At 40.7% G+C, this 25,096-nt stretch overlaps 1 protein-coding gene across 2 annotated transcripts in view; it reads left to right on the top strand.

The window, feature by feature from the left end:
• The window catches only part of htr4 (5-hydroxytryptamine receptor 4), a 106,258-nt gene that overhangs the window by 69,095 nt on the left and 12,067 nt on the right, over window positions 1-25,096 (top strand). The window contains exon 7 of one of the 2 annotated variants that reach the window (XM_056770264.1): window positions 9,499-9,583. The exons of the other annotated variant lie outside the window; for it this stretch is intronic. Coding sequence (XP_056626242.1) covers window positions 9,499-9,562 — 64 coding nt within the window. The 3' untranslated portion in view covers window positions 9,563-9,583. The remainder of the gene's footprint in view (window positions 1-9,498; window positions 9,584-25,096) is intronic. 2 annotated transcript variants of the gene reach the window in all.

Here is a 25,096-nt window from a genome sequence, read left to right as displayed (position 1 = left end):
TAATCAGTTAAAAGCGCAGTTTACATCGCCCACTAGCGTTGTATTATAGATTTGAAACGAATGGCTCAGTCCAAACACGACTGTGGCCACCATAGTACAAAAATATGTTGTTCTCATGTTGACGCATGGAAGAGACCATGCGGTCATTATTTCATAAAATAAAAAAGGTATGTGGATTTTAAGTATAAAAAGAAGGATTCTTGCATTCAGTGTAATATTCCTGGTGTGCAAGTGAGCAGTATAGAGTGCAAATGATGCTATGTGTGTGTAAACAGTCCGATAGAGCAGATATATGAAGTACTGGTGAAGTATGTGATAACGTTGGTTCTTCAGTTTGTTAGAACAAAGACATGTTGTTGTTTTTGTTCTAATATTAGCTGTGTGATGGAGCAGCTTTGTTTATCGGGAATTGCTTTTATATTGTATTCGTCCAGATACTGGAGAGAGGGAGACACGTTGGTGCTAAAACTGTAGATAGAGCGCATTTTACTCCCTTACTCAATCCATCCATCCATTTTCTACCGCTTATCCGGGGCCGGGTCGCGGGGGCAGCAGTCTAAACAGGGATGCCCAGACTTCCCTCTCCCTAGACACTTCCTCCAGCTCTTCCGGGGGGACACCGAGGCGTTCCCAGGCCAGCCGGGAGACATAGTCCCTCCAGCGTGTCCTAGGTCTTCCCCGGGGTCTCCTCCCGGTGGGACATGCCCGGAACACCATCCCGGGAAGGCGTCCAGGGGGCATCCGGAAAAAATGCCCGAGCCAACTCAGCTGACCCCTCTCGATGTGGAGGAGCAGCGGATCTACTCTGAGCTCCTCCCGAGTGACCGAACTTCTCACCCTATCTCTAAGGGATCGCCCAGCCACCCTGCGGAGAAAGCTCATTTCGGCCGCCTATATCCGGGATCTTGTCCTTTCGGTCATGACCCACAGCTCATGACCATAGGTGAGAGTGGGAACGTAGATTGACCGGTAAATCGAGAGCTTCGCCTTGCGGCTCAGCTCCTTCTTCACCACGACAGACCGGAACAGCGACCGCATTACTGCAGAAGCTGCACCGATCCGTCTGTCAATCTCCCGTTCCATCCTTCCCTCACTCGTGAACAAGACCCCCAGATACTTGAACTCCTCCACTTGAGGCAGGAACTCTCCACCTACCTGAAGTGAGCAGGCCACCCTTTTCCGACTGAGAACCATGGCCTCAGATTTGGAGGTGCTGATTCTCATCCCAGCCGCTTCGCACTCGGTTGCAAACCGTCCCAGTGCATGCTGAAGGTCCTGGTCTGAGGGGGCCAGCACGACGACATCATCCGCAAAGAGCAGAGATGAAATCGTGTGGTCCCCAAACCCAATGCCCTCCGGCCCCTGGCTGCGCCTAGAAATTCTGTCCATAAAAATTATGAACAGAACCGGCGACAAAGGGCAGCCCTGCCGGAGTCCAACATGCACCGGAAACAAGTCTGACTTACTGCCGGCAATGCGAACCAAGCTTCTGCTCAGGTCGTACAGGGACCGGATGGCCCTTAGCAAAGGGTCCCGAATCCCATACTCCCGGAGCACCCTCCACAAGATGCAGCGAGGGACACAGTCGAATGCCTTCTCCAAATCCACAAAACACATGTGGATTGGTTGGGCAAACTCCCATGAACCCTCCAGCACCCTGGAGAGGGTATAGACCTGGTCCAGTGTTCCACGACCGGGACGGAAACCACACTGTTCCTCCTGAATCTGAGGTTCTACCATCGGCCGGATTCTCCTCTCCAGTACCCTGGCATAGACTTTCCCGGGGAGGCTGAGAAGTGTGATCCCCGATAGTTCGAGCACACCCTCCGGTCCCCCTTCTTAAAAAGAGGGACCACCACCCCGGTCTGCCAGTCCAAGGGCACTGTCCCCGACCACCACGCGATGCTGCAGAGGCGTGTCAGCCAAGACAGCCCCACAACATCCAGAGACTTGAGGTACTCGGGGCGGATCTCGTCCACCCCCGTTGCCCTGCCACCGAGGAGTTTCTTGACTACCTTGGTGACTTCGGCCCGGGTGATGGGCGAGTCCGCCTCCGAGCCCTCAGCCTCAGCTTCCTCAATGGAAGACGTGACGGCGGGATTGAGGAGATCCTCGAAGTATTCCTTCCACCGCCCGACGATATCCCCGGTCGAGGTCAACAGCTGCCCCCCTCCACTGTAAACAGTGTTGGTAGGGCACTGCTTCCCCCTCCTGAGGCGCCGGACGGTTTGCCAGAATCTCTTCGAGGCCGACCGATAGTCTTTCTCCATGGCCTCACCAAACTCCTCCCAGGCCCGAGTTTTTGCCTCCCCAACCACCCGGGCTGCAGTCCGCTTGGCCTGTCGGTACCTGTCAACTGCCTCTGGAGTCCCACAAGCCAGCCAGTCCCACTAGGACTCCTTCTTCAGCTTGACGGCATCCCTTACTTCTGGTGTCCACCACCGGGTTCGGGGATTGCCGCCTCGACAGGCACAGGAGACCTTACGGCCACAGCTCCGAGTGGCCGCGTTGACAATGGAGGTGGAGAACATGGTCCACTCGGACTCAATATCTCCAGACTCCCTCGGGATCTGGCCGAAGCTCTGCCGGAGGTGGAAGTTGAAGATCTTTCTGACAGGCGTTTCCCAACAGACCCTCACAGTACGTTTGGGTCTGCTGAGTCTGTCCAGCTTCCTCCCCCGCCATCGGATCCAGCTCACCACCAGGTGGTGATCAGTTGACAGCTCCGCCCCTCTCTTCACCCGAGTATCCAAGACATACGGCCGTAGGTCAGATGAAACAACCACAAAGTCGATCATTGACCTCCGGCCAAGGGTGTCCTGGTGGCATGTGCACTGATGGACACCCTTATGTTTGAACATGGTGTTTGTTATGGCCAAACTGTGACTAGCACAATAGTCCAATAACAGAACACCACTCGGGTTCAGATCAGGGGGGCCGTTCCTCCCAATCACGCCCCTCCACGCCCCTCACTGTCGTTGCCCACATGGGCGTTGAAGTCCCCCAGCAGAACGACGGAGTCCCCAGTCGGGGCACTTTCCAGCACCCCTCCCAGAGTCTCCAAGAAGGCCGGGTACTCTACACTGCCATTTGGCCCATAGGCGCACACGACAGTGAGAGACCTATCCCCGACCCAAAGGCGCAGGGAACCGACCCTCTCGTTCACCGGGTAAACTCCAACACATGGCGGCTGAGCTGGGGGGCTATAAGCAAACCCACACCAACCCGCCGCCTCTCACCATGGGCAACTCCAGAGTGGTGAAGAGTCCATCCTCCCTCGAGAAGAGTGGTTCCAGACTATTTCTAGTCGGAATCTCTGAACCTCACGCACAATCTCAGGCTCCTTCCCCGTCAGAGAGGTGACGTTCCATGTCCCTAGAGCTAGATTCCGCGTCCAGGGATCAGGTTGTCGAGGCCCCCGCCTTCGACTGCCACCCGATCCACTTTGCACCGGCCCCTTACGGTCCCTCCTGCAGGTGGTGGGTCCACGGGAGGGTGGCCCCACGTCGCTCCTTCGGGCTGATCCCAGCCGGACCCCATGGGGGACGGCCCGACCACCAGGCGCTCTCATACGAGCCCCAACCCCGGGCCTGGCTCCAGGGTGGGGCCCCGGCTGCGCCATACCGGGCGACGTCACGGTCCTCCAATTCCTTGTCGTCATAAGGGTTTTTTGAACCGCTCTTAGTCTCATTCCCTTACTCAATGATGAATAAATTTACATTTAATCCGCAGGTCACATGCGTTCCAAACCATAGAGTACGATCCATACGGATCACGGATCATTGGCGATCGCTTCAACCACTATACCGCAGCGGACAGGAAGAGGAAGAGTTGAAGAGTTCTTTGTCCGTTTAGGGCTGCTGTGCAAAACATGGTTGCAAATTGAATGTATGTAGGGCTGCTCTGTATGTAGATGTAAACAGCTTATTCTAAGGTATAAGAAACATAACGCTTTATTATGTAAGGTCTTTATACACCTCTAAAGAAATAGTTTTGTATATTATGTTGCATTTCTGTCAGTAGATCCTATGCAAAACCCAGTATTGTTCCTTTAGATTGTCAACATCAACTGTTTCAAAAGCCTATCTATACAACATTTGACATCAAAGGAGTGCTCTTGATAGTCTTTAATGGGAAATTCTTCACTAGACAGCTAGTGCTTTCTTGCAATTCTTGATATTTAAAAACGTGGGTTATGATAGGGGGAGAAGCTGTAACCTGTGCAAACGTTAAAAAACTGAATTGCAAAATAACTCTCAGGTGGTGTCGCTAAGACCAACATCAGGTTTGTGCATTAGCTCCACATGAGCTGCAAATGATATATGGGTTGAAACAGTTTGAGTGTATGATGTATCCAGTCTGATAAAACGGACCTGGATTTTGTAGCATAGCAATGATAGCTGGCTTTTGTGCGTGCCATCAGCCGTTCAAAAGCAAACCCTGACACACGGTTTAATTGAGCGTTCTATTGAACAAATGCCAGTTGTAATTCATGCCTCATATTTTAAGTGATGATTTGTGTCTCCAACCCCAAAAAAGCCGCCCAGCAGTGTTTTTGACTTTTTAACATTATTGAGGCATGTTTTTATGACAGGAAGACATATTGATTGCTTTCGCCATGGACTATGTAACAGATTATCAACAATGACCACTATAAAATCTGTGTACAATAAAGGTTGCATGAGGTCACACAGTGTCAGCGGAGATCGGCTTATCTTCAGGCCATCCTATTGGTTTTAATCTGATGAAGTATTTTCCCGCATTTACCAGACTTGGCTTCAGATTTTGATGATAAGCATATGTTGTCTGGCATGAGCGATCCCTCAACGCGGCTTCGCTCGGGACAGGATGTTTTCTTCAACAAACCTCAGACTGAAACAATACCACACATATGTCAGCTCTTAGCATCGTTCGGATACGGCCGCCTAGAACGCCTCGAGTGTTTTGTTCTCAGAAAATAAACTTCCTCGAAATGAAACAGAGACTGACAGAGGCAGATCAAACAAACTGCCCAGAGAGGAGGACAAAAATAATATCTGTCATTTTTATTGAGCTTTATTCTGATTGGTGATGTCAGAGGACCAAATAGATTGACTGTACACACTATTCATCAGACAGACACGGGCTATTATAGTGGATAATGAAACTGAACAAGTTTTACAATTGCAGTTGAGTTTATGCTCTCACTTGAAATAATATGGGAATGTTTTATTGGTAATTTCCCAAAAATATAATTTCAGATTATTTTTTTATTGCGATTTTATGGAATCCTGTTATAATGTCTGCTAAATGAAAGGACAACAGCAACGGTGACTGAAACTAAAAAGTTAGTAACTTTATCCCCTCAGCCTAGCAATTCAATATATTTGTCCACCTTTATCTTGAACCGGCATTGCTTGCTCTGGAGACGTGGTGATCTTAAACTTTACCAATCCTGTGTGATTCCTCTGAGATGGAGGAATTTACCCACAATGCATTCATAGAGCCAAACTCTGCCCTCTGTTTCAGCAGAGATTTTGGAATTGCAGTGGTATGTATCGATGGGGTTAGATTTTATTACGGGGGTTTCCAAGTCTACACACCAGCGCCTTGCTTTAAAGCACACATACAAAGATGATGTCCTTATTCAAAGCTTGGAGAGCAAATTTTGATCTGTAATCTTTATGGGAGATGGCACAGTGAGTCAGGCAATCATTCTTGGGTTTATTGCAAGCCTCTGTGTCTGTGTTATGGTTCTATTATGAAGCCAACAAATAAGGATCGATATATACAGTATATTTTAAGTGTCAACTACTTAAAGCCAGGAAAAGAGCTCTGTTTACATGGTACATAATAGCTGAGCCAATCCATCAACAAAGTCGCTCGCAAAATACACCATTCAAAAAGAGACGTTTACATTGCACATAGTGGGATCTACTGTTCTAAGTTTATTGAGTTTATATTTAGGGATATAATACCGTTCATATTTTTTGTGTACATTCTCATATTCAATTCAATTCAAGTTTATTTATATAGCGCTTTTCACAATGTGCATTGTTCCAAAGCAACTTTACAGGGGCAAACAGGAAAAACAGAAAAGGTAAAACACAGCACAGTGCATGGTGTTTATACAACGAATAAGATCATTCTAATAAATAATATCTAATTTCTAATTAAATAAATAAATGAATGAATGAATGAAGTTTCCCGGTGAGCAGGCCAACACTGCCCTGCTTTGGCGAGGAACCCAAACTCCAATGATTGATTAATGGAGAAAAAAACCTCGAGAGAAACCAGGTTCAACCGGGAGGGCCAGATCCCCTCTGACGTGTCATAGCTGCACTCAAACTGGTGACATGTGATTTTAGTTTAGCATTTAATACCAAATATTGTAACTTCAGCATTAATAAGACAAATAGTCCGTCTTTGCTCTTGGTTGGGGATGTAGTGGTCTGAGCTGGGATGGTCCGATGGTCATATTTCCCTTGGCTGGTGGTGGAATTGGCGTAGATGGAGCTGGGATGGTCAGTCAGTCTGCAGCTGTAGCTGGCGTAATCTCAAATTGGGGATGGGCATCTGTCGGTCGTCTGGACATGGTGGAACTTCTTCCTACCTCGGGATGGGCATCCCGAGGCAGAGGCGGAAAGAGAATAAAGAGAATAATTAGCGTAGCTGCTGTTCATTAACTATGCATTAAGTGAAAGCTTGGCTGAAAAGATGTGTCTTTAATCTAGATTTAAATTGGGAGAGTGTGTCTGACCCTCGAATAGTATTAGAAAGGCTATTCCAGAGTTTAGGTGCTACGTATGAGAAAGCTCGACCCCCTTTAATCCATTGTTAAACTGTTTCCTGTTTGTTTTTGGGAACAGTTGAGTTTGTGAAAATCTCATTGTTTGTCCCAATATTTATGGCATCAACCATGGCATCACCTTAAATGTGTTTTGACTGTTTGTTGACATAGCATTGGTAACACCGCAAATAATATGGAGGAAAATTTAAAAAAAATTAATTTGAGAAATTATTCTTATTTTAATGGGGTCATATGGCACAAGTACATGTTTTTCTGTGTCTTTGGTGTGTTAAAAGTTGTCCATGCATGTATTAGACACGTTAAATTGCAAAAAAGTAAAGTGTCAGAACAAAAGATGCATTTTATCTAAAAGCGAATGCTCTCCCAGACCTGCCTGAAACGCCTCGTGTAACCACACCCCCACAAATCTACGTCAGTTCGTGGTATGATTTGACACTGCCCAAATGTTTACACAAGTAAAGTAGGCGTATCTGTCAGTACTACTGCTTTGGAACCTGATGTTCATATCACCCCTTTAAGAGACTGGTACTGATGCTGGGTCATATGGAACTACAAATTAAAATTTGTTTTTGAATGCCAACTCTCACTTAACAGAGTGACGTCTTCTCTCTCATGTCTTTTAAGAACTTGGTGTGTCCAACCTGATCTAACAGGAATTTGAATTATTTTACGAGGTGGCCAATTCGTATAAATTTGTACAATGAGAATTGTACAAAAATGTACGATTATTAAAACTAATAATAATCTAACTACTAAACTAGTAGTTGGACTACTAAATTCCTCTCCTAGCCCGTCACTGAAAATAAAGCAAAATGAACTTAAACGTACGAATGACTATGTTTTACAGTGAGATTGTGTGGCATTGTCTGTTTAATTAGCATAATTAATTAGCATAATAAATTAGCGTAAAGCAACAGTAGGTCATCTACATGATACATCCATCTTTGTGACTGTAACTCGAGCTTAAAATTCACACGTTAATGTAATTATAACACTTATATAGTAATGTTTATAGTTATCATTATCGTTAATAGTTTGAAAGGCCTTTAAAGGTCCAATGTGTAATTTTTTCGAGGTTCTGTTGACAGAAATGCAATATCATATACATAACCATGTTTTCAGAGATGTATAAACAGGGGTGCACATAAGTTTTTCTATCTGGTTCTCAATTGTGCACCTGGAGATTCGGTTTGGTGCTCACATTGCACATCGTGTGACAAATTATATTTACCTATTAAATATAAAAGTAAAAAAGTAGTTAGTTTTTAATGAACAATAAACTAAATAATAAAGTGGTATAATACCATATTTATATTATTTTAAAGTACACTTAAAATACAATGATAATCTATTTTTTCTTGTTTTTCTTTTTACATTAGTAAATATTCATTTTCAACACCAATTTTAAAATCTAAAACGACAACCTTTTTGGTTTTTGGCAGGTTGCTGGGAAGTGCACTTGCGAGCGGACATGGAGACTTGTGTGGCGGAGCTAGGATCGAGTATAGCATAGAGAAACATAAGCAGCGTGCAAGTGTCATGTTTAAACAGCTTGTCCTTTAAGAAATTTTAAGAGAGGTGGTGTTTTGGTAGACGTACAGCGCGGCGGAGTGCAGATCCAGACATTCACAGAGGCTGCGCGTGCCTCTTGCTTCTCTAGTAACGAAAGCAGAATCAACATAGGCGGAGCTACCAATACTCTATTTTTCATAATTTACATCCTGGTCGCGTTTAACACCGGGAACAAATAAAATATCAGTAGTTTTAGCAGCATTCAGTTCAAACGGAAATCTTTTACAGTATTACATTTTGTCGGTCTAAAACAGTGATTGTGCATCAAAAGATTTCAACCATGTCAGTACTCAAATGAGCGGTCTAAACTTATTTAAAGAGCACATTTTTAATTTTGGTCACGCATCTGCGCACCATTTATGTGCATCTCTGTGTATAAAACCTTACATAATGAAGCGTTAGTTTTTTTTTACCTTAGACTGAGCTATTTCTGTCTACATACACCATGGGTCCCCTTACATGGAATTCACCATGTTGTTTTTACAGTTGCCCTAATCAGACAAACTTCTCAACAGAGCGCGTTTTGTAATACGTTATCTCCTTTGGCAAAGAAGCGAGAACGTGACGACATCTTAATCCTGTGTCAGCTGCCGTAGTGCTTTGAAAGGGAGTGGTGGAGTGAGCCATTGGTTGCAATTCGAAACCTCACCACTAGATTCTGCTAAATTTCATACACTGGACCTTTATCAGTTTCCTTTTATTTCGTTCTGTTACAGTGAAACAGATTTTCTTAATACTGACATATTTCCTTTGTAATATGTTTTAATTTATTTTTTTACAAACAACAACACATAGGGTTAAACTTTGAGTTAACCCAAGAGAAAGACTATAACATGTCCAAAAACTTGTCAAGGCCTTTAGTCTTTTTTAGATAATGTCTACAAAGTGTTTCAGTTTTTTAAAATAGATCCTCAAACTGTTTTCAGACAGTTAAACCCGACCGCATTCATAGCTTATTTTAAAACTTTCCTTTTCGAGTTCTACCTCTCACAGCATATCTGTTGATTGAATGTGCTTTAAATCAATCAGGACTGAAATAACCTGCATCTCCTCTTCTCTCTTTCTTCTCCTACTTCGCCTGGTTTTCTTCCTCTCTGTCCTCCACGTGTGCTGCCCTCTGTTCTCCTCCGCTCCAGCGGCTGCTCCTCTGCCTCCAAACTGCTCCTCTGGTTCTGCAACACTAGGCCTGTTCCTGTCTAATGCTGTGTGGGGAGATCTCAAGTGAGTTCTTTCACACTCGCTGACTCACATGCACACACACCTCTTCTTTTCCCATCACTGCGTGGAAATTCGGGTTCATAATTCAAATTCAAAAAGTGCCTTTCAGTATCAATGCTTAATTGTACATTACAAAACACTAATGCATTTACTGTTAAAGGAAGAAATGCTCATGCCCAGTAATGCAAACACTGGTCATGATAATGGTGACTTAAAACATATTGATACAATGAACTAAGACTAAACCTCTGTTTATTCTCAATAAGATCTTAGACAGATGACAGAAATAAAGTGAATGTGTTGTCTGTAATAACTGAAGATGTTAATGATGAATTCTCCTCTGTTGAGACCTTAACAGATTTATTGTGTTTATCTGTTATTTACACTTGATGTGCATGTAAGTGTTTTGCTTTCAGTGAGTTAATAGATCTTTTTAATGATGTATTTTCAAACAGTCATTGCAGTAGTTTAATGTAAAACACCTTAAGTGACTAGCTGCCAACAGTGTTGCCAATATATTAGAAATGGCTGTTAAGGGCTAGAGCCCTGCACGGGCCTCAAATCTAGGCTCAAGCCCGTCCCTGGCCCGAGAAGCACGGGTTGTAGCCCGGCCCTTGTCCGGCAGCTTATCAAAATGTTTGGCCTGAGTCCGACCCGAAGCCCGTCTTTTTTTCGCTCCACCAACACAGATAATACTACTGTTACATTCATTAAAATAGCTCAGATTTTGTATTTAACCGAAAAGTGATTATATTTATTGGAGAAAATTCGACCGCAAACGGCTTCCAGCCGGCAGTAAGTTTACCATGTTTGATCAATTTAGCCTATAAATAATATCACATCAACACTTGACTAGTCTACCATAAAATCCACAGATATATAAACACACAACAGTAGCCTATATCACAATGTTAGATTAAAAGTTTATTATCACCGTCTCAGAACAAAGGCATTTCTAACAAAAGTAGAAAGCAGGGCAGGCTGCTCTGCTGCACGAAACCGCACAATGTAGTGGGAAAGCAAACGAATAATGAACAAATAAATATAAAATAAAACCTGAAAAATCACAACTTAACCACAGAACATGGCACTGGCGGTTTTTCTCTTAAGGTTGTCCATTGCACGTGAAGTGAATGTTGTCTATGGCTGGAACCTGTGTTTGCATTACGCGTCGCCGCGTCCGTGTGTAAAATGCGCTATATGTGTTTTGTGATGGGTCATAAAATGTATTTTCATATAAAACGTATTTTTCGAAAACATTCCCGAGGCCCGATCCATGTGTGAGCTATGACGTGAAAATTGGCCCGAAGCCCGGTCCTAGGGGCATAAAAAAGTCTGGCCCGACGGGCTGAAATGCAGGGCTCTAGTAAGGGCTGACAGGGCAGTTTAGGAATGAGATGGTTTGTATATGGAGTTTTAGTTAATTAAATTCTTTCTTTACTACAAACTTTTGAAGTCGAATGAAACCATTTTATTTTATATTTACAAAATGCTGTGGGTATATTTTAGGAGCCTGTTTGATTTGGGGTACGTTTTACTTTTTGATTATCGTTTGTGTTTTTTGAGGCTCTAGACTGAGGCAGCTATCACTTGTAGCAAAAAACAGCGGTAGGCGGTGGGTGGTGTTATAGTTATATCGTCATTTGCATCGTTATCGCAAAACATACCAGAAAACATCATGATAGAGTTTTAGGGCCATATCACCCATTCCTTGTGTATGCTTTGCCAAAATTATTTTCTATTTTTCTAAATTTACCATTTATGTTTAAGTAAAATAATTTTTGTTTCATTCTGTAAACTACTTTTTCAATTTCAATTCAATTCAAGTTTATATATATAGCGCTTTTCACAATGTGTATTGTTTCAGGGGCAAACAGGAAAAACAGAAAAGTTAAAACACAGCACAGTGCATGGTATTTATACAACGAGTAAGATCATTCTAATAAATAATATCTAATTTCTAATTAAATAAATAAATAAATGAATGAATGCAGTCTCCCGGTGAGCAGGCCAACACTGCCCTGCTGTGGCGAGGATCCCAAACTCCAATGATTGATTAATGGAGAAAAAAACCTCGGGAGAAACCAGGCTCAACCGGGAGGGCCAGATCCCCTCTGACGTGTCATAGCTGCACTCAAACTGGTGACATGTGATTTTAGTTTAGCATTTAATACCAAATATTGTAACTTCAGCATTAAGCACTGTGAATGGAAATACTTACACCATAAACGACACAGACTTGTTAAAATATCAACAAATATGGAGTGTTTGTAGACCTTGAATACTCCTGAAGTTCATATTCATGCAAACAACATAATACTAATATTTTTACATGTATTTTAGGATCAGTTCAAAAAAAATTGAAGACCACTGACTTTTAACAACTTTCAAAACAAAGATCCATATTAGGTTAAAAAATATCCCATTCCTAGTGTTGGATGGCTTCACTGTGAATGGAAATTCGTTCATTCAGTTTTTTATCTTATGTACTGAAGGTCATGAGTGCAACTCAAAATGATTTAATAAAGGGTTAAAAGTACTGATCAAACACACCTTGAGCAAGCTGATCAAGTTGTTCAGTATCACTAGAAAATCACATGTATGCAAGTTTGATCAGGGTTGGAGCTAAACTCTGCAGTGCTCCGGTCCTTCAGGGTAAGATTTGAGGAACCCTGGTATAGGTGGAATCTGTGTTTTATCAAGTCTGCTTTCTGTAATTAGAGTCATTCATTCTCTCTAACTCGATTTCATTAGTGACTAAACGTTCAACACTCAAAGGCACTTGGGGCATTTTATTTAGTGACATTACTTACTTGACCTGTAATGTGAGACAATGCTGTCATCCCACCCACATTTTAGGTAAAGAGACGAGATGGCCGGGTCCAGCGTGTTTGTATTTACACACATTTCAGTAAATAGTTCTTTGCTGGTTATTGGAGTTTTGCTCGTGTTTACGTCTAATAAGGATCCCTCATTATCCCACCAACCAAAAGCCTTGCGGCTTTTCTTCTCAGTTCTCAAGTTTTTGAAGATCAACAGGTGCCATGAATTGGAAAGAAAGTCACAGCAACAGCTACTAATGGATTATTATAATTCTTCTTCCTTGAAAGTGAAGGATTCTGCGTATGCACTTTTACACACTTACAGTGTGTTCACAGACCTGAGGGTCGACAGACAACAGATGCCAATAGTCTTTTATTTGTCAAGGATGATGTATCCAGACCTAGGAAACATGCATAGCCTCGATCTTGTGGTAATTTGACTGTTATTATAGAAAATCAATGGCTGGGATGTCTATGTTACCAAAGACAAAGGATCTCAACCAAACTACACCCACGAGACCATAACTTGTAAAGAGATGCATGGTGGGGCAGATGTATGGAAAACATGGCACTATGTCAACTGAGGTGTTGAGCTTAGTGGGTGGGACGAATGTAACTTTTCAATATTCAGCCACGTAAAATATAAAGAGAGCACTCCAAAATTATTTTCTATTTTTCTAAATTGACCTTTTAATTAAATTATTTTTTGTTTCTTTCTGTAAACTACTTACACCATAAACAACACAAACTTGTTAAAATAACAACAAATATGGAGTGTTTGTAGTCCTTGAATACTCTTGAAGCGCAATGCTCTTGAAGTTCATATTCATGAAAACAACATAATACTAATGTTTTTACATGTATTTTAGGATCAGTTCTAAAAAGATGGAATACCACTGATTTTTAACAACTTTCATAACAAAGATCAATATTAGGTTAAAAAATATCCCATTCCTACTGTTGGATGGCTTCCCACAACAGTAATGGACTTCATAATTTTTGTAGTAACTTCACTATATCGAAATTCATTAAACACTTGTGACGTTGGTTTGTTCTAATCTTAATAAACACTGAATACTTTAAGTGTCGAGGAGCAGTGGATTGTATGAAGTGAAGGAGATTTCAGATGATTTTCAGTAGTTCAAACACAGTCTAATTAATGCAATTAAAATCCTGTCCTGCCATCTCTGAAAAAATAACAGTATTTATTAGTGGTGGGCATAGATTAATTTTTTTAATCTAGATTAATCTAGATTAATTCCAAAATTAATCTAGATTAATCTAGATTAAAATGGCTCATTTGAATTCTGCCGAAGGCATTCAGAATATGTGTGCTACGCAAATAATGACTAAAAGTAAGTATTTGAGAACGGGTTTCTCAAGCCAGGTGGCGCATAAGACCAGGGGCTCATCTCCTGTTTCCAAAATGCATCACAAACTGCTTGAGAAAGCTGTTCTACTATGATAATTGGTGATGAAAATTAAATTATGTTCAATAAGATGAACTTGTGTTTACTTCCGCAATAGCTAAGGGATGATTTGCGTTCAGGTGGTACTTGAGACTGGAAGAGCTCCTACAGTACATTTACATTTAGTCATTTAGCAGACGCTTTTATCCAAAGCGACTTACAAAGAGTGAGGGAGCAACAAGCGATATGTCATACAGGAGCCATAATACATTAGATCTCAATACAAAGTTACTGGTTTCAACTAAAGCTAGACCACTACCTGTTGAGAGAAAGTGTTTTTTTTAAACCAATTCCGCATTGCACAAGGTGCAAACAACCTTAGTCTTGCGATGTTTCTATTGGGAAGCTTCTTAAAAATTAATATTCCCTGAAGCAAACCCGGCGGCTTCATAGCTGCATCCATGTTAGCACGTCACGTTTGATGCGGTAATTTCACAGTAACGTTATGTTGTGTTCAGACCAAACGCGAATGGCGTGTCAAGCGCGAGTGATTTAAATGTAATGCAAAGAGCCCATAGACCTACTTGCTGCGCGAATCGCGCGAATGAAGCCCTGGTTATGAGATGATGAGTCGGCTTCTGCTTCCGCGAATGACGCGAATCACGCGAGTTGAAAAATCTCGTTCTCGCCCCGTACAGTGCAGTTAAGCTGGTATACATCCGCGCTTAAATATCAAGGTGAAAGTCATCATAGCTTGCGTAGTATAGACCCAGCTCCCAACCCAACTTTGAGAATAGATTAACGGCGACATTTTTTTTATCGCGCGATAAGAGTCTCACTGCGTTAACGCCGTTAACGGCCCACCACTAGTATTTATCTTATGGGTCACAAAATCTGTCAATAGAAAGATATTTATACTCCTGATATAAAATGGAAAAGTGTTTATCTTTTTCAACATCAGTTTTTGGATGACTATTGTTTTTTGAATCGCCATTACTTAAAGCTTGTTCAAGGTTATTGTTTCGTTCATTTTGTGAAGGAAAACATGCTTGTAAGGCAGCAATAGAATAGTTTAAAGCTTTAGTTGAGTTGCTTTGTCTTAGGATACAATCTAATGAGATGCTGTTTCACAACCACATTGTTGTAATGGCACATCAGCATATGTGTTGAACTTTAATTTATTTTTCTTAAATTATGGAAATGAAAAATGGTCTTAATTTACAAAATCTAAATTCAATTCAATTCAAGTTTATTAATATAGCGCTTTTCACAATGTGCATTGTTCCAAAGCAGCTTTATAGGAGCAAACAAGAAAAACAGAAAAACAAAGGTAAAACACAGCACAGTGTAGAACAAACAAGATCATTCTTATAAATAATAATGAATAAATAAATAACTAAATAAATGCAGTCTCCCGGCCAACACTGCCCTGCTGTGCGAGGAACCAAAACTCCAATGATTGATTAATAGAGAAAAAAAACCTTGGGAGAAACCAGACTCAGCCGGGATGGCCAGATCCCCTCTGAAGTGTCATAGCTGCACTCAGTGACGCCGACCATAAGCCACCTAGCAAACATCCACGAGGAAGAGGAAGAACCCACCATCCGCGATCCAGAAAGTCCCACGAAAATACACTTAAAATATCAATATATAATTTCCTTTTGTCATTTGACAGGGTTTTTTGTAAGATTTACCCTTGTCAAGGAAAACACCTTGTACATTCTATTGTACACATTGTTTGCATTATGAAAATGACTACATCCACATTACCATTCATTCAGCGGTACTTGATGGTTTCTTGTAAAATGATTGGATTTGTCGGATAAATATACAGTGGTAAGGGAACACAAACGGTTTGATTATTAAAGGTATTATTCCACTTGAGAGAATGATCTCACTCGACTCTGTGCATTTACATCTGTAAACAGCTGGATAACTGTGTGGATTTTGGATACTTGAGAGGGTGTAGATTGATAGAGTACAGCTATCTTCAACCTTGACTGCTGGCAATAGTTGCACTTTTATGACACATCCATATGTAATTTTGGTGTACGGTTTTGGATTTGTTCATTTTTCAAAGGTTGTTAAACAGATTTCTTGCAGTCTAGATGCAGCAAAGTCCCACAGAGAGGATAAAGTCATGTGGTGCAGATAGCAGCGCCATTTCCAGAGCTATAAGCATAATCGTTGTCATAGCTCTTTGAATGGTACTGCCATATACACCAAACTATCAGCATAACGCTCCAACATCTCTTCCAAAGGCTGTGTAAGTGAGTTCATTTGTTTGTCTGTCTATTGTAATTTGTTTATTTCTTGGTTGGTTGTTTGTTTCTTGTCTTTCATTTATTTTTTTATTTTTTTTACAAATTTACAAATTTAACGTCACTCTCAGTGCAATGAGTTAATGGGTTTTAAGAATAAAAGTCATATCCTTTTTTATCTAAATGTTAATAATCAGGTACGGTAAAGGCATGCCCATTGGTGTTAAGTTGCCTTGTCAACAACTTTTTGGAGGAGAAATTGATCAGACCTTTAAAAAGAGATGGAATTAAGTTTAAAGCTTCAAGATTTGTTTACATTGTGGGGAGCATACAAACGTGCCCACAAGGAAAACAGTTTAACAAGCGTACTGAATAATATTAATAAAGATTTTATCGTCTTAAAGATCTGGGTTTGTTTAAAGGTTAAATTGGGGGACTGGGTTAAGAGGGTAGGAAATAGCATTAGCTCAGAATAAAAGCAATATAGGTCATTGGATTTAAGCAGCCAACGCGATAGAATAACAAACAAAAGTGTGCGTTTTCTCCTTTCTCAGCTGTGTCCTAATGCATACAAATGAGATTTCAAGAGGAACGGATCAATGTGGTTAAAACACAGAAAACTGTGTCAAGAGGTAACTGCAGTTTTAAAGAGGAGTGACCTTTTGGTAAATGTCCAATCCTCTTCATCTCAACCTAATGCAGTAACTAAGAGTGGGATGAAACCTGATAGGCAGAGGGGACATTCTGTGCCTAAGTGCTGTTTCTATATCTGTTCATTAAATTAAAAAAAATCTAAGAGCCAGCTCTATTATTAGCTCTTATTTGTTATGTAACAGCATTCGTTGCATGAGAATAACGGGACACTTAGAAGAGTTCAGCCATGCCCAGCATTCCTCGCTTTCATCGAGCAGTGCATTATCTCAGCGCAGTGACTTTCAGCCAAACTTTTAAATGTGTTCATTGTTTCTATGCTAAAAGCAGCATTTTGGTCCATTCTCTTTGGTCAAATTTGTGCTCATAAAGGTTTGAATTTCCTGTAATGACGCCACCAACCATTTCGCTTTTTATGATACAGATGTTTGGGAGGATTTCTCCTATTCATTTTCTCATTGCAAAACAAAGCTGAGAGAAAACTCACGGCATTACCAGAAAGGTATTTTATGGTACAAGACTCAAATGTACTATGTGTGCAGTTATGGTGGGATGATCTTTTCAGGTTTATGTGTAGTGCAATTCCGGGATATCAATTAAACTACTATTATATTTATTTATTGAAATGAGGTTGAAATTACTCCGACATAAACAGAAGCATGTATCATCGTGGTAGTTCTGTGGTGAAAGGTTAATCAACGAATGGGATATTTTTTTATCGAGAATCTTACTCTGCCGAATATGCCGGTAATATGACTGTAATGTGAACTCTTCACATCAGGTTCTTAACATCATGTTAGAATCTTATTCCAAGGTTTTTGTAGATTTTTTCATGGGTTATTAGATCAGGGATATTGTGCTCTGGGTTTAGTTTGACACAGATGTGTTAGTGGGTTCAATCGGTTTCACGCATTTTTGCAAACAAAGCTTTTCTACAGCAAAATTTCTGTGTGTGGTCTAAACAGAAAAATAAGAAGGTTAAAGATTTTTACTGCTGCATACAATAGCATCTGCTCTTGTAATTATTAAACTACCAAATGCCACTGCAATGATGATATTAACATACTTGCAATTTAGCTTTAATTTTAATAACGCAAAGCATGCTGGGAAATATAAGTCCTCTGCCCAATTGTAACTGTTTTATGTTAACACAACACAACTCTTTTATGTTGTCCCAACATGAATGGATTCAGTTATATGGCTAAACATAAAAATCACGTTGTGATGATTAAACATAAGCAAGTTTAGTTAATTGAACAAGCAGCAAAAATCATTTTTTGCCTTTTTGTTATCTGAAGAACATTTTTTCGCCACAGAGAACCTATTGTGAAACAGAAAGGTTCTTCAGATGTTAAAAGTTCTTTATTTAGACCAAAAAAAGGTTATTCAATGGCATTGTGAGGCACCTTTATTTTTAAGAGCGAAATACTATTCATATATACTAGGGGTGGGAATCTTTTGTTACCTCATAATTTGATTAATATCGATTCTTGGGGTCACCATTCGATTAAAACTATTCATGGTTTTTAGATTTTGAATAACAATTCTTTCTGAAAATTGGATGTGATATGTGTTTTATGGGTGGGAAGAAAAGTTCATTAAGTCGCATTTGCGCTCAGAGTCAGAATAGTGTTGGTGTGACGGTCTAACCTGAGTAGTCTGCACAATGGAGACAATGCGTGTGAATACGGTTTCACGGATTCACAAAGGGAATAAACCATTTCCACGCAATGCTTTTGTTAAATATGCTTTATTTTATTTAAACAGTTCTCATTTTGCCACTTGAATTATTTTTAACTTTGTGATCGTATAGTGTTTCAGTTTTACAGGAAAATTAATTTTGATTAAAAAAAATCTAATTTTTTTCCACGCTGGATGCGGCGCGGTGCTCCTGTTGCGTCCGGCACATGCTGGTTGTCATGCTGCCTCGCGCGTCCGGTGTGGACACGGTGTAAGGCAATTTAAAAGCGCAGTTTTATTTAAACCCTGTACAGCGCCTCATACATGCATATTCACAGAAGTATGTCCATGTTCCTATACAGTGACAGGATTTGGGAAACGTTACATTGCACTAATTTGCATTTCAGCTACGGTATGGTGAATTGAACGGGATGTTTCTTTCTGCCGCTCACTGCACAGAATAGATTTTATGAAAGTATATTTTATATCTTTAATATAATTATGTTCCTGTTTTTAACAATAAAAAGTTGTTAAAATAATGTTCAAATCTTGGGATTAAAATCGACTAATTTTGGTTGTTAAGATTTTAATTATTTTGTTTGAGTAATTTTATTTGAACAAATTATTAAGGAATCCAAATCCACTTTACTATGTTAAACCCATTTAAATTAGTCTAATTAATTTAACTTATTTATTTTGTGTTGAGACTACATAAATATGTTTTTAGATATTTTGTGTTGACTACATAAATAATTTTTGATTAGCTTTGTAAAAAATCTGCAACTTTCAGAGAGGCGGGCAAAGAGGAGATACAAACATGCAAGATATGTGGAAAATACAGTGTTTTTAAAACCTTAAATCTTGTATACACATTGCATTACATCTTAAACAAACAATAATATTCATTTTTGCCGTGTCATATGGCCCCTATAAGTATGGGTTTTTACTTGTATAAGTATAAGTTGTTACTGTTGTTCAGAAGAGCAGTGCCTGTGCCTAAACTGAGGGAAGTCATGAATTGCGTTATTTCACTTATTGAGCAGTAACTGTGCTAATCCAAGTCTCTCCTTGAACATCTATGTTGTAAAAAAAAATGTATATTTCAATATGAAAGTAAGTGATCTGTGAAGTTTGAGTTTCAGCATTCATGTTTTGTTCAGCATAAGCTTTTTTTTACTTGATATTTTAACAAAAACTAAATGTATTTAATAAGTAGAATTTACTTTATTCTTGTTAAAAAGTTGTACTTGAGTTATATTATTATTATATATTATATTCTGATATGGGGGGTACGGTGGCTTAGTGGTTAGCACGTTCGCCTCACACCTCCAGGGTTGGGGTTCGATTCCCGCTTCCGACTTGTGTGTGTGGAGTTTGCATGTTCTCCCCGTGCCTCGGGGGTTTCCTCGGGTACTCCGGTTTCCTCCCCTGGTCCAAAGACATGCATGGTAGGTTGATTGGCATCTCTGGAAAAATTGTCCGTAGGGTGTGAGTGCGTGAGTGCGTGAGTGAATGAGTGAATGAGTGAGTGTGTGTGCCCTGCGATGGGTTGGCACTCCATCCAGGGTGTATCCTGCCTTGATGCCCGATGACTCCTGAGATAGGCGCAGGCTCCCCGTGACCCGAGGTAGTTCGGATAAGCGGTAGAAAATGGAATGGAATGGAATCGAATATTCTGATAAATTTTTAGATTGTTTTCTGTGATGGATAAAGGAAAATATTATTGCTTTTCATATCTCAGTAGAATCAACTTGTTCCCTGCACCAAAACTTTTGCTTTCATTGTTATCAAGTGGAAACATTTTTTTTTTTTTTTTTTTTTTTTTTGTGAAAAACAAAACATATAAATAAAACCTGTTGAGAAGGGGCGTAACTAAGTGTTGGGGACAGAGATGACAAAAACAATACTTTAATTAAATCTTTCTGTAAAATATGTTGGGAAAATTTATCCTAGTGGACGGTCCGTGGCTACTCCGCTTTTCGACTCCAGCTCCACCAGTATGTGGTTCCCAAACTGTCATTCGGGGAAGGTCACTTGGCGGTTGTGGTGCATTACACATAAAACAAGTTTATTCCTGTGACTAAAAATGTTACTTGTTCATTGGTTTACACAATATGTTTTGTGGTTGCACAATCAAGTGTAAGGTGATACATGCATTTTTATACTGGCCGTATATCTGTCTCTGTCTTCCGCAAAATAACTTGCGAGTATGAGCAACGGGAGATGGTGAGAAAGCGGTGCATCCTGTGTTTTCCATGAGTTTTAGATGTTAATGGCCCCTAAACAATACACACCTTCCTCAAGCATTTGAGTGGGGGGACACGTCCCTCCTGTCCCACCTGCAAATTACGCCTAGGGTATTAAGGTATTAAGGTTGTAGATTGTGTCATTCAAGAATTGAAATTACTTGTTAAGCATAAACATTTACATGCATTTTTATGAAAAATTATTGTTTAGAAAAAGGAGAGACTCTATAGACAGCAGCTATTATCTCATTGTTACTGGTTTACAGGACTTTACCCATCAGTCCAACTAGTTCCATTCTCTTAAATATTAATGATATTATGATGTCATGTGTTATTTGTTTAGTAATTTCAACTGTAAACCACTCAACAATTATTCTTCTTATTGTTTTTTCAACATAAAAGCCTTTTTGCAACATTTACTATTGCTGACTAACTCTCAGATGAACTTGACGACTAAGTTTTTCAATTTGAAGTATGAGATGATAATGTTTTGGTAATTTTTACTTTGAGCTTAAGGAGTTTCAGGTGGTAACTCACCGTAACTATTACTTCAATTAAACAAAATTACAAGGCACACCATGATGTGCATAGCGATTCGTGATTTCACTAGAACAGATATTAGATAACAGGCTGTGAAAAAATTGATCAACTGGAATAGTAATATTAAGGAAATAACATTGCACGTCACTGATGACAACTGAGCCAATGAAGAAATAAATGATATATAAAAAATATAAGTATAGAATGGATAAGTGAATAATGACAATCTCCTTTCATCTCCATCGCCTTTACGTCAGCCTGAGGAAAGAGGTTAAATTGTATTGACTTGAAATCTTTCTCTGGTTTATGTCATGGAAAATTAATCCAACACTGCGACCTGCGTTCCCTTCTGTTCTTGGTCCTTTATCTAAGTTCCAACAGACAGAGAAACACACAGACATGTTGTGATTGTAAAGTAAACTCTATGAGACCTTCAATGTTATGCTCTCTTTTTTTTTACCTTCTGTCTCTTTCGGTCATTGTCATTGCTGCCTCGGTCGCCAACATATCTACCTTATTTCTTTTAGAAAACAATCAGGTCATTGTCCTGTTCAGGTGCCAGTCAGCCACACCGTTTTCAAAGTCTTCTATCACAAACACACAGTTGATTTACGCCCCCATGTGGCTAACAGGCCTATCTCAAGCTTTTGACATTCCACACAATGTGTTGTGAGCTTATTTTGACCAAAAACCATTACACACAATATGCATCATACACATGTGTAAATGCGCTGAAGCTCAGACTATAGCACTGTCTCAGCCAAATGGAATGTCCAACCAAAATGAAAATTCACCCTTAAGATGTTCCAAACCTGTACAAATTTCTTTGTAGCTGTAATAATAATTGTAACCAAACAGTAGTGGGGCACCAGTGACCACCATAGTAGGAAATCAATGGTGAATCAATGGGAAATCAAAACTGTTTGGTTTCCCACATTCATCAAAATATCTTCTCTTGTATTTAATAGAAATATAGCTCCAGCGCTAGTTCTGCCAGGAAGACTCAATCCTGCATCACTCATTGCCAATCAACACCCAACCAATCACCTTCAAACATGAAACATAAATGATCGCCACTTACCCCTTCCTATGTCCGCAGTCGAAGCAACGTGATCCGCCCCCATCCTCCCCACCACCACCAGGAGGTCCCTGTCAATATAACCTCAGGGGGGTTGGCTACGCCCCCGCCTTACCATCTCAAGGCGGGAAGTGGAGGACTTGTTGGCCCTCTGGATGCGAGCCACGGACAGGGCCTACTCCAAAGAACTATAACCATCTTTACTATAACCATATATATTCTGTATATCAGCTGTCAAATAAATGTTGAATACTCAACATTGGTCTTCCGAGTCTTTCTGGTAGAACAAAAGTGTTCAGATTTGGAACAACTTTAGGGCGAGTAAATAATGGCCGAATTTTCATTTTTGGGTGAACTGTCACTGAAAAACAGACAACACTATGTTAGTTTTAGAGCTGCTATAATAATTCAGATGCGAAGTCCTTCTCGAGTATTATTTAGTAAAGTTAGACGGTTTAGTAAAGTTGGCTTACTGAATGTCACTGTGATACTTCAGGCCCTGCCGAGTTGAGACTCATTTTGCAATAGATTGCCTACTCGCTCATTCTGTGAAGTGAGCCTGGAATTGCAGATGGTATCAGACAGTGAAGAAAGTTGTCTTGACCTGCCTTTTGCTGGTAAATCCTAAGGGAGGATAGATTTTCCTGGATTGCCTCCTCTCTCTCTCTGAAATGATAGCGTGCATGACGCAAACTATATGATGATGAGGTGTGTTTATCAGATAAGAAGGCTTGATAAACAGGGTTTAGTGCTGCTTGTAAATGAGCCTTTCGTTATCATCACCTGTGTGAGACGTATGTGTTTCAAAGAGAAGAAAAATAGTTTGACTTTCAACTCTCCGCATACAATATAATGATTTATTAGATGGGTATTAGAAGCATCATTTTAAGTCTGTGCCCTTTTGAACTATTGTCATTCCGACAGGAGTTTTTATTCACCGGATGTGTTTCATCTGCAGGCACATTTCTGTGTTTTTTTTTTGTGGCAACATCTGCTTATGTAAACTCTACATCGTTGAAAATGTGAAAATGTAACTTGATGTAACGAAATGATCAGAGTGCTCACAATGCCAACCTCATCTCTACCCTTCCATATGGCACCATAAGGAACAGGAAACAAACATGGATAAAAACATATGCATAAACATTGAGAGAGAGAATGTGTGTCAATATTTATTAGATAATTATTAAACTTGGAGAAATTATAAAACTATAAAATTGTATGAAAATAATAATAATAATGAAATAATGCACTACATTTCTGATGTTTATAGACTGTGAAAATTAACTGTCTAAATATAAGAAATAAATTCATGATATCAGAAGAAATAAGTGAAACTATCTTCAAGCGCATTGAGACAATAAGTTCGATATCTTGAAGTAAGAAACCATATCTAGGCTTTAGAAAAGTGAGAAATCTCTTGAAATAAGTGGTAAAACATGCAATGTTATAAGTTTAAATACTTTAAAAAGAGTTACTTTTTTCACTATTGTTTAGAAAATGGTAATAAAATCTGACAGGAACTCTGAGTTAAACTGTGTCAGAAAATATCATCTTGATAATGTCAGATAACTATGATAGAAATCTATGTAATGGATTAGGTTGAATAGCTGTCAGCTGTTAAATTTAAGTACACTATTAGATAATACAAATGAGGGCAACCAATTCCCAATGCTTAATTTTGTTCAGTCTGTGGTTTGCATAAGCAACTAAAGAAAAAACACAAGTAACTGGTCAGGTAAGTTTCTAGTTCATTTTGGTTCCAAACTATTATCAGTTCCCCTTCAGTCGGTCTCTCGACGTTGTGTTGAGAGACAGACTGGGGTTTGATTCTGAGAACCTATCATCTCTGAGATAAAAATAAAAATGCCAATGGGGATTGGCGGATGGCCCGCCTACGGCAGTCTCCGCCCCGTACATACGGGTATAAAAGGAAGATGGCGGCGGTCATTCATCATCCTTTGTTCTTCGGAACCTGATGCTACGGCTATTATTGCTCACAGTATCTTTCTCTTCGAGACTTCACTGCTGGATTTGCAACACGGAGCAGCGGACCTCCCCCAATTGAGAGCAGACTTCCCCTCGGCGTTTCGGCAGAGAGCCACAAACCTGAAGAGTAAAGGCCCTTTTCAGGGCCGTTTTTTTCCCACAGCTGCGGGCATGTCTTGTAGCTGTGTCCTGGGTTGCGACAGACTCATCCCTGAGTCAGACGGCCATGATACCTGCCTCATGTGTTTGGGGGTCAAACAGGCTGAGGCTGGTCTCGTTGTTCCCTCATGTTCTGTCTGCGAGAACATGGCGATCAAGGTGTTGCGGTCACGGTTGGCGGCGTTCTTTTTGAGTGACGCCACCACCTCATCTTCCTCCCAGGCGTCCACTGCTACGGCGGTGTCGACACCTGCGAGAGACGAGGCTGATCCGGGGGTTCCTATGGATGTTGTTCTGCCAGCTCCGGCTCTGCAGACCACCCATAACCCGGTACGCTTACCTGGTGAGTCCCCGATGGGCGTCGGTCGACCGTCCCATAGCGGGCAGGCTGAGAAAAGGGATGAGGACGAAGTGTCTGTCTATGCGTCGGACAGCTACCTTCTTGCATCAGATGCAGAAGGCTCCTCCGATCTCCCGTCTTCGGTCGGTCGAGGTCAAGAGGAGTCCGAAGCTAAGATGTCAGCCATGCTAACCCGAGCGGCCGTGAGCATTGGGCTGTCGTGCAGTACGCCGCCTTCACCCAAGCGCTCACGGCTGGATTCTTGGTTTCTGGGTTCGGGTCCTGTGCAAGGTCAGGGAGAAGGGGCATCAGGTACTGCTGGTTGCGCCCTATTGGCCCAC

Source organism: Triplophysa dalaica, chromosome 16 (assembly GCF_015846415.1).
Source record: "Triplophysa dalaica isolate WHDGS20190420 chromosome 16, ASM1584641v1, whole genome shotgun sequence".
NCBI lineage: Eukaryota > Metazoa > Chordata > Actinopteri > Cypriniformes > Nemacheilidae > Triplophysa > Triplophysa dalaica.
The sequence above is the reverse complement of the archived record's forward strand: the minus strand, read 5'-3'. Positions and strand labels throughout refer to the sequence as shown.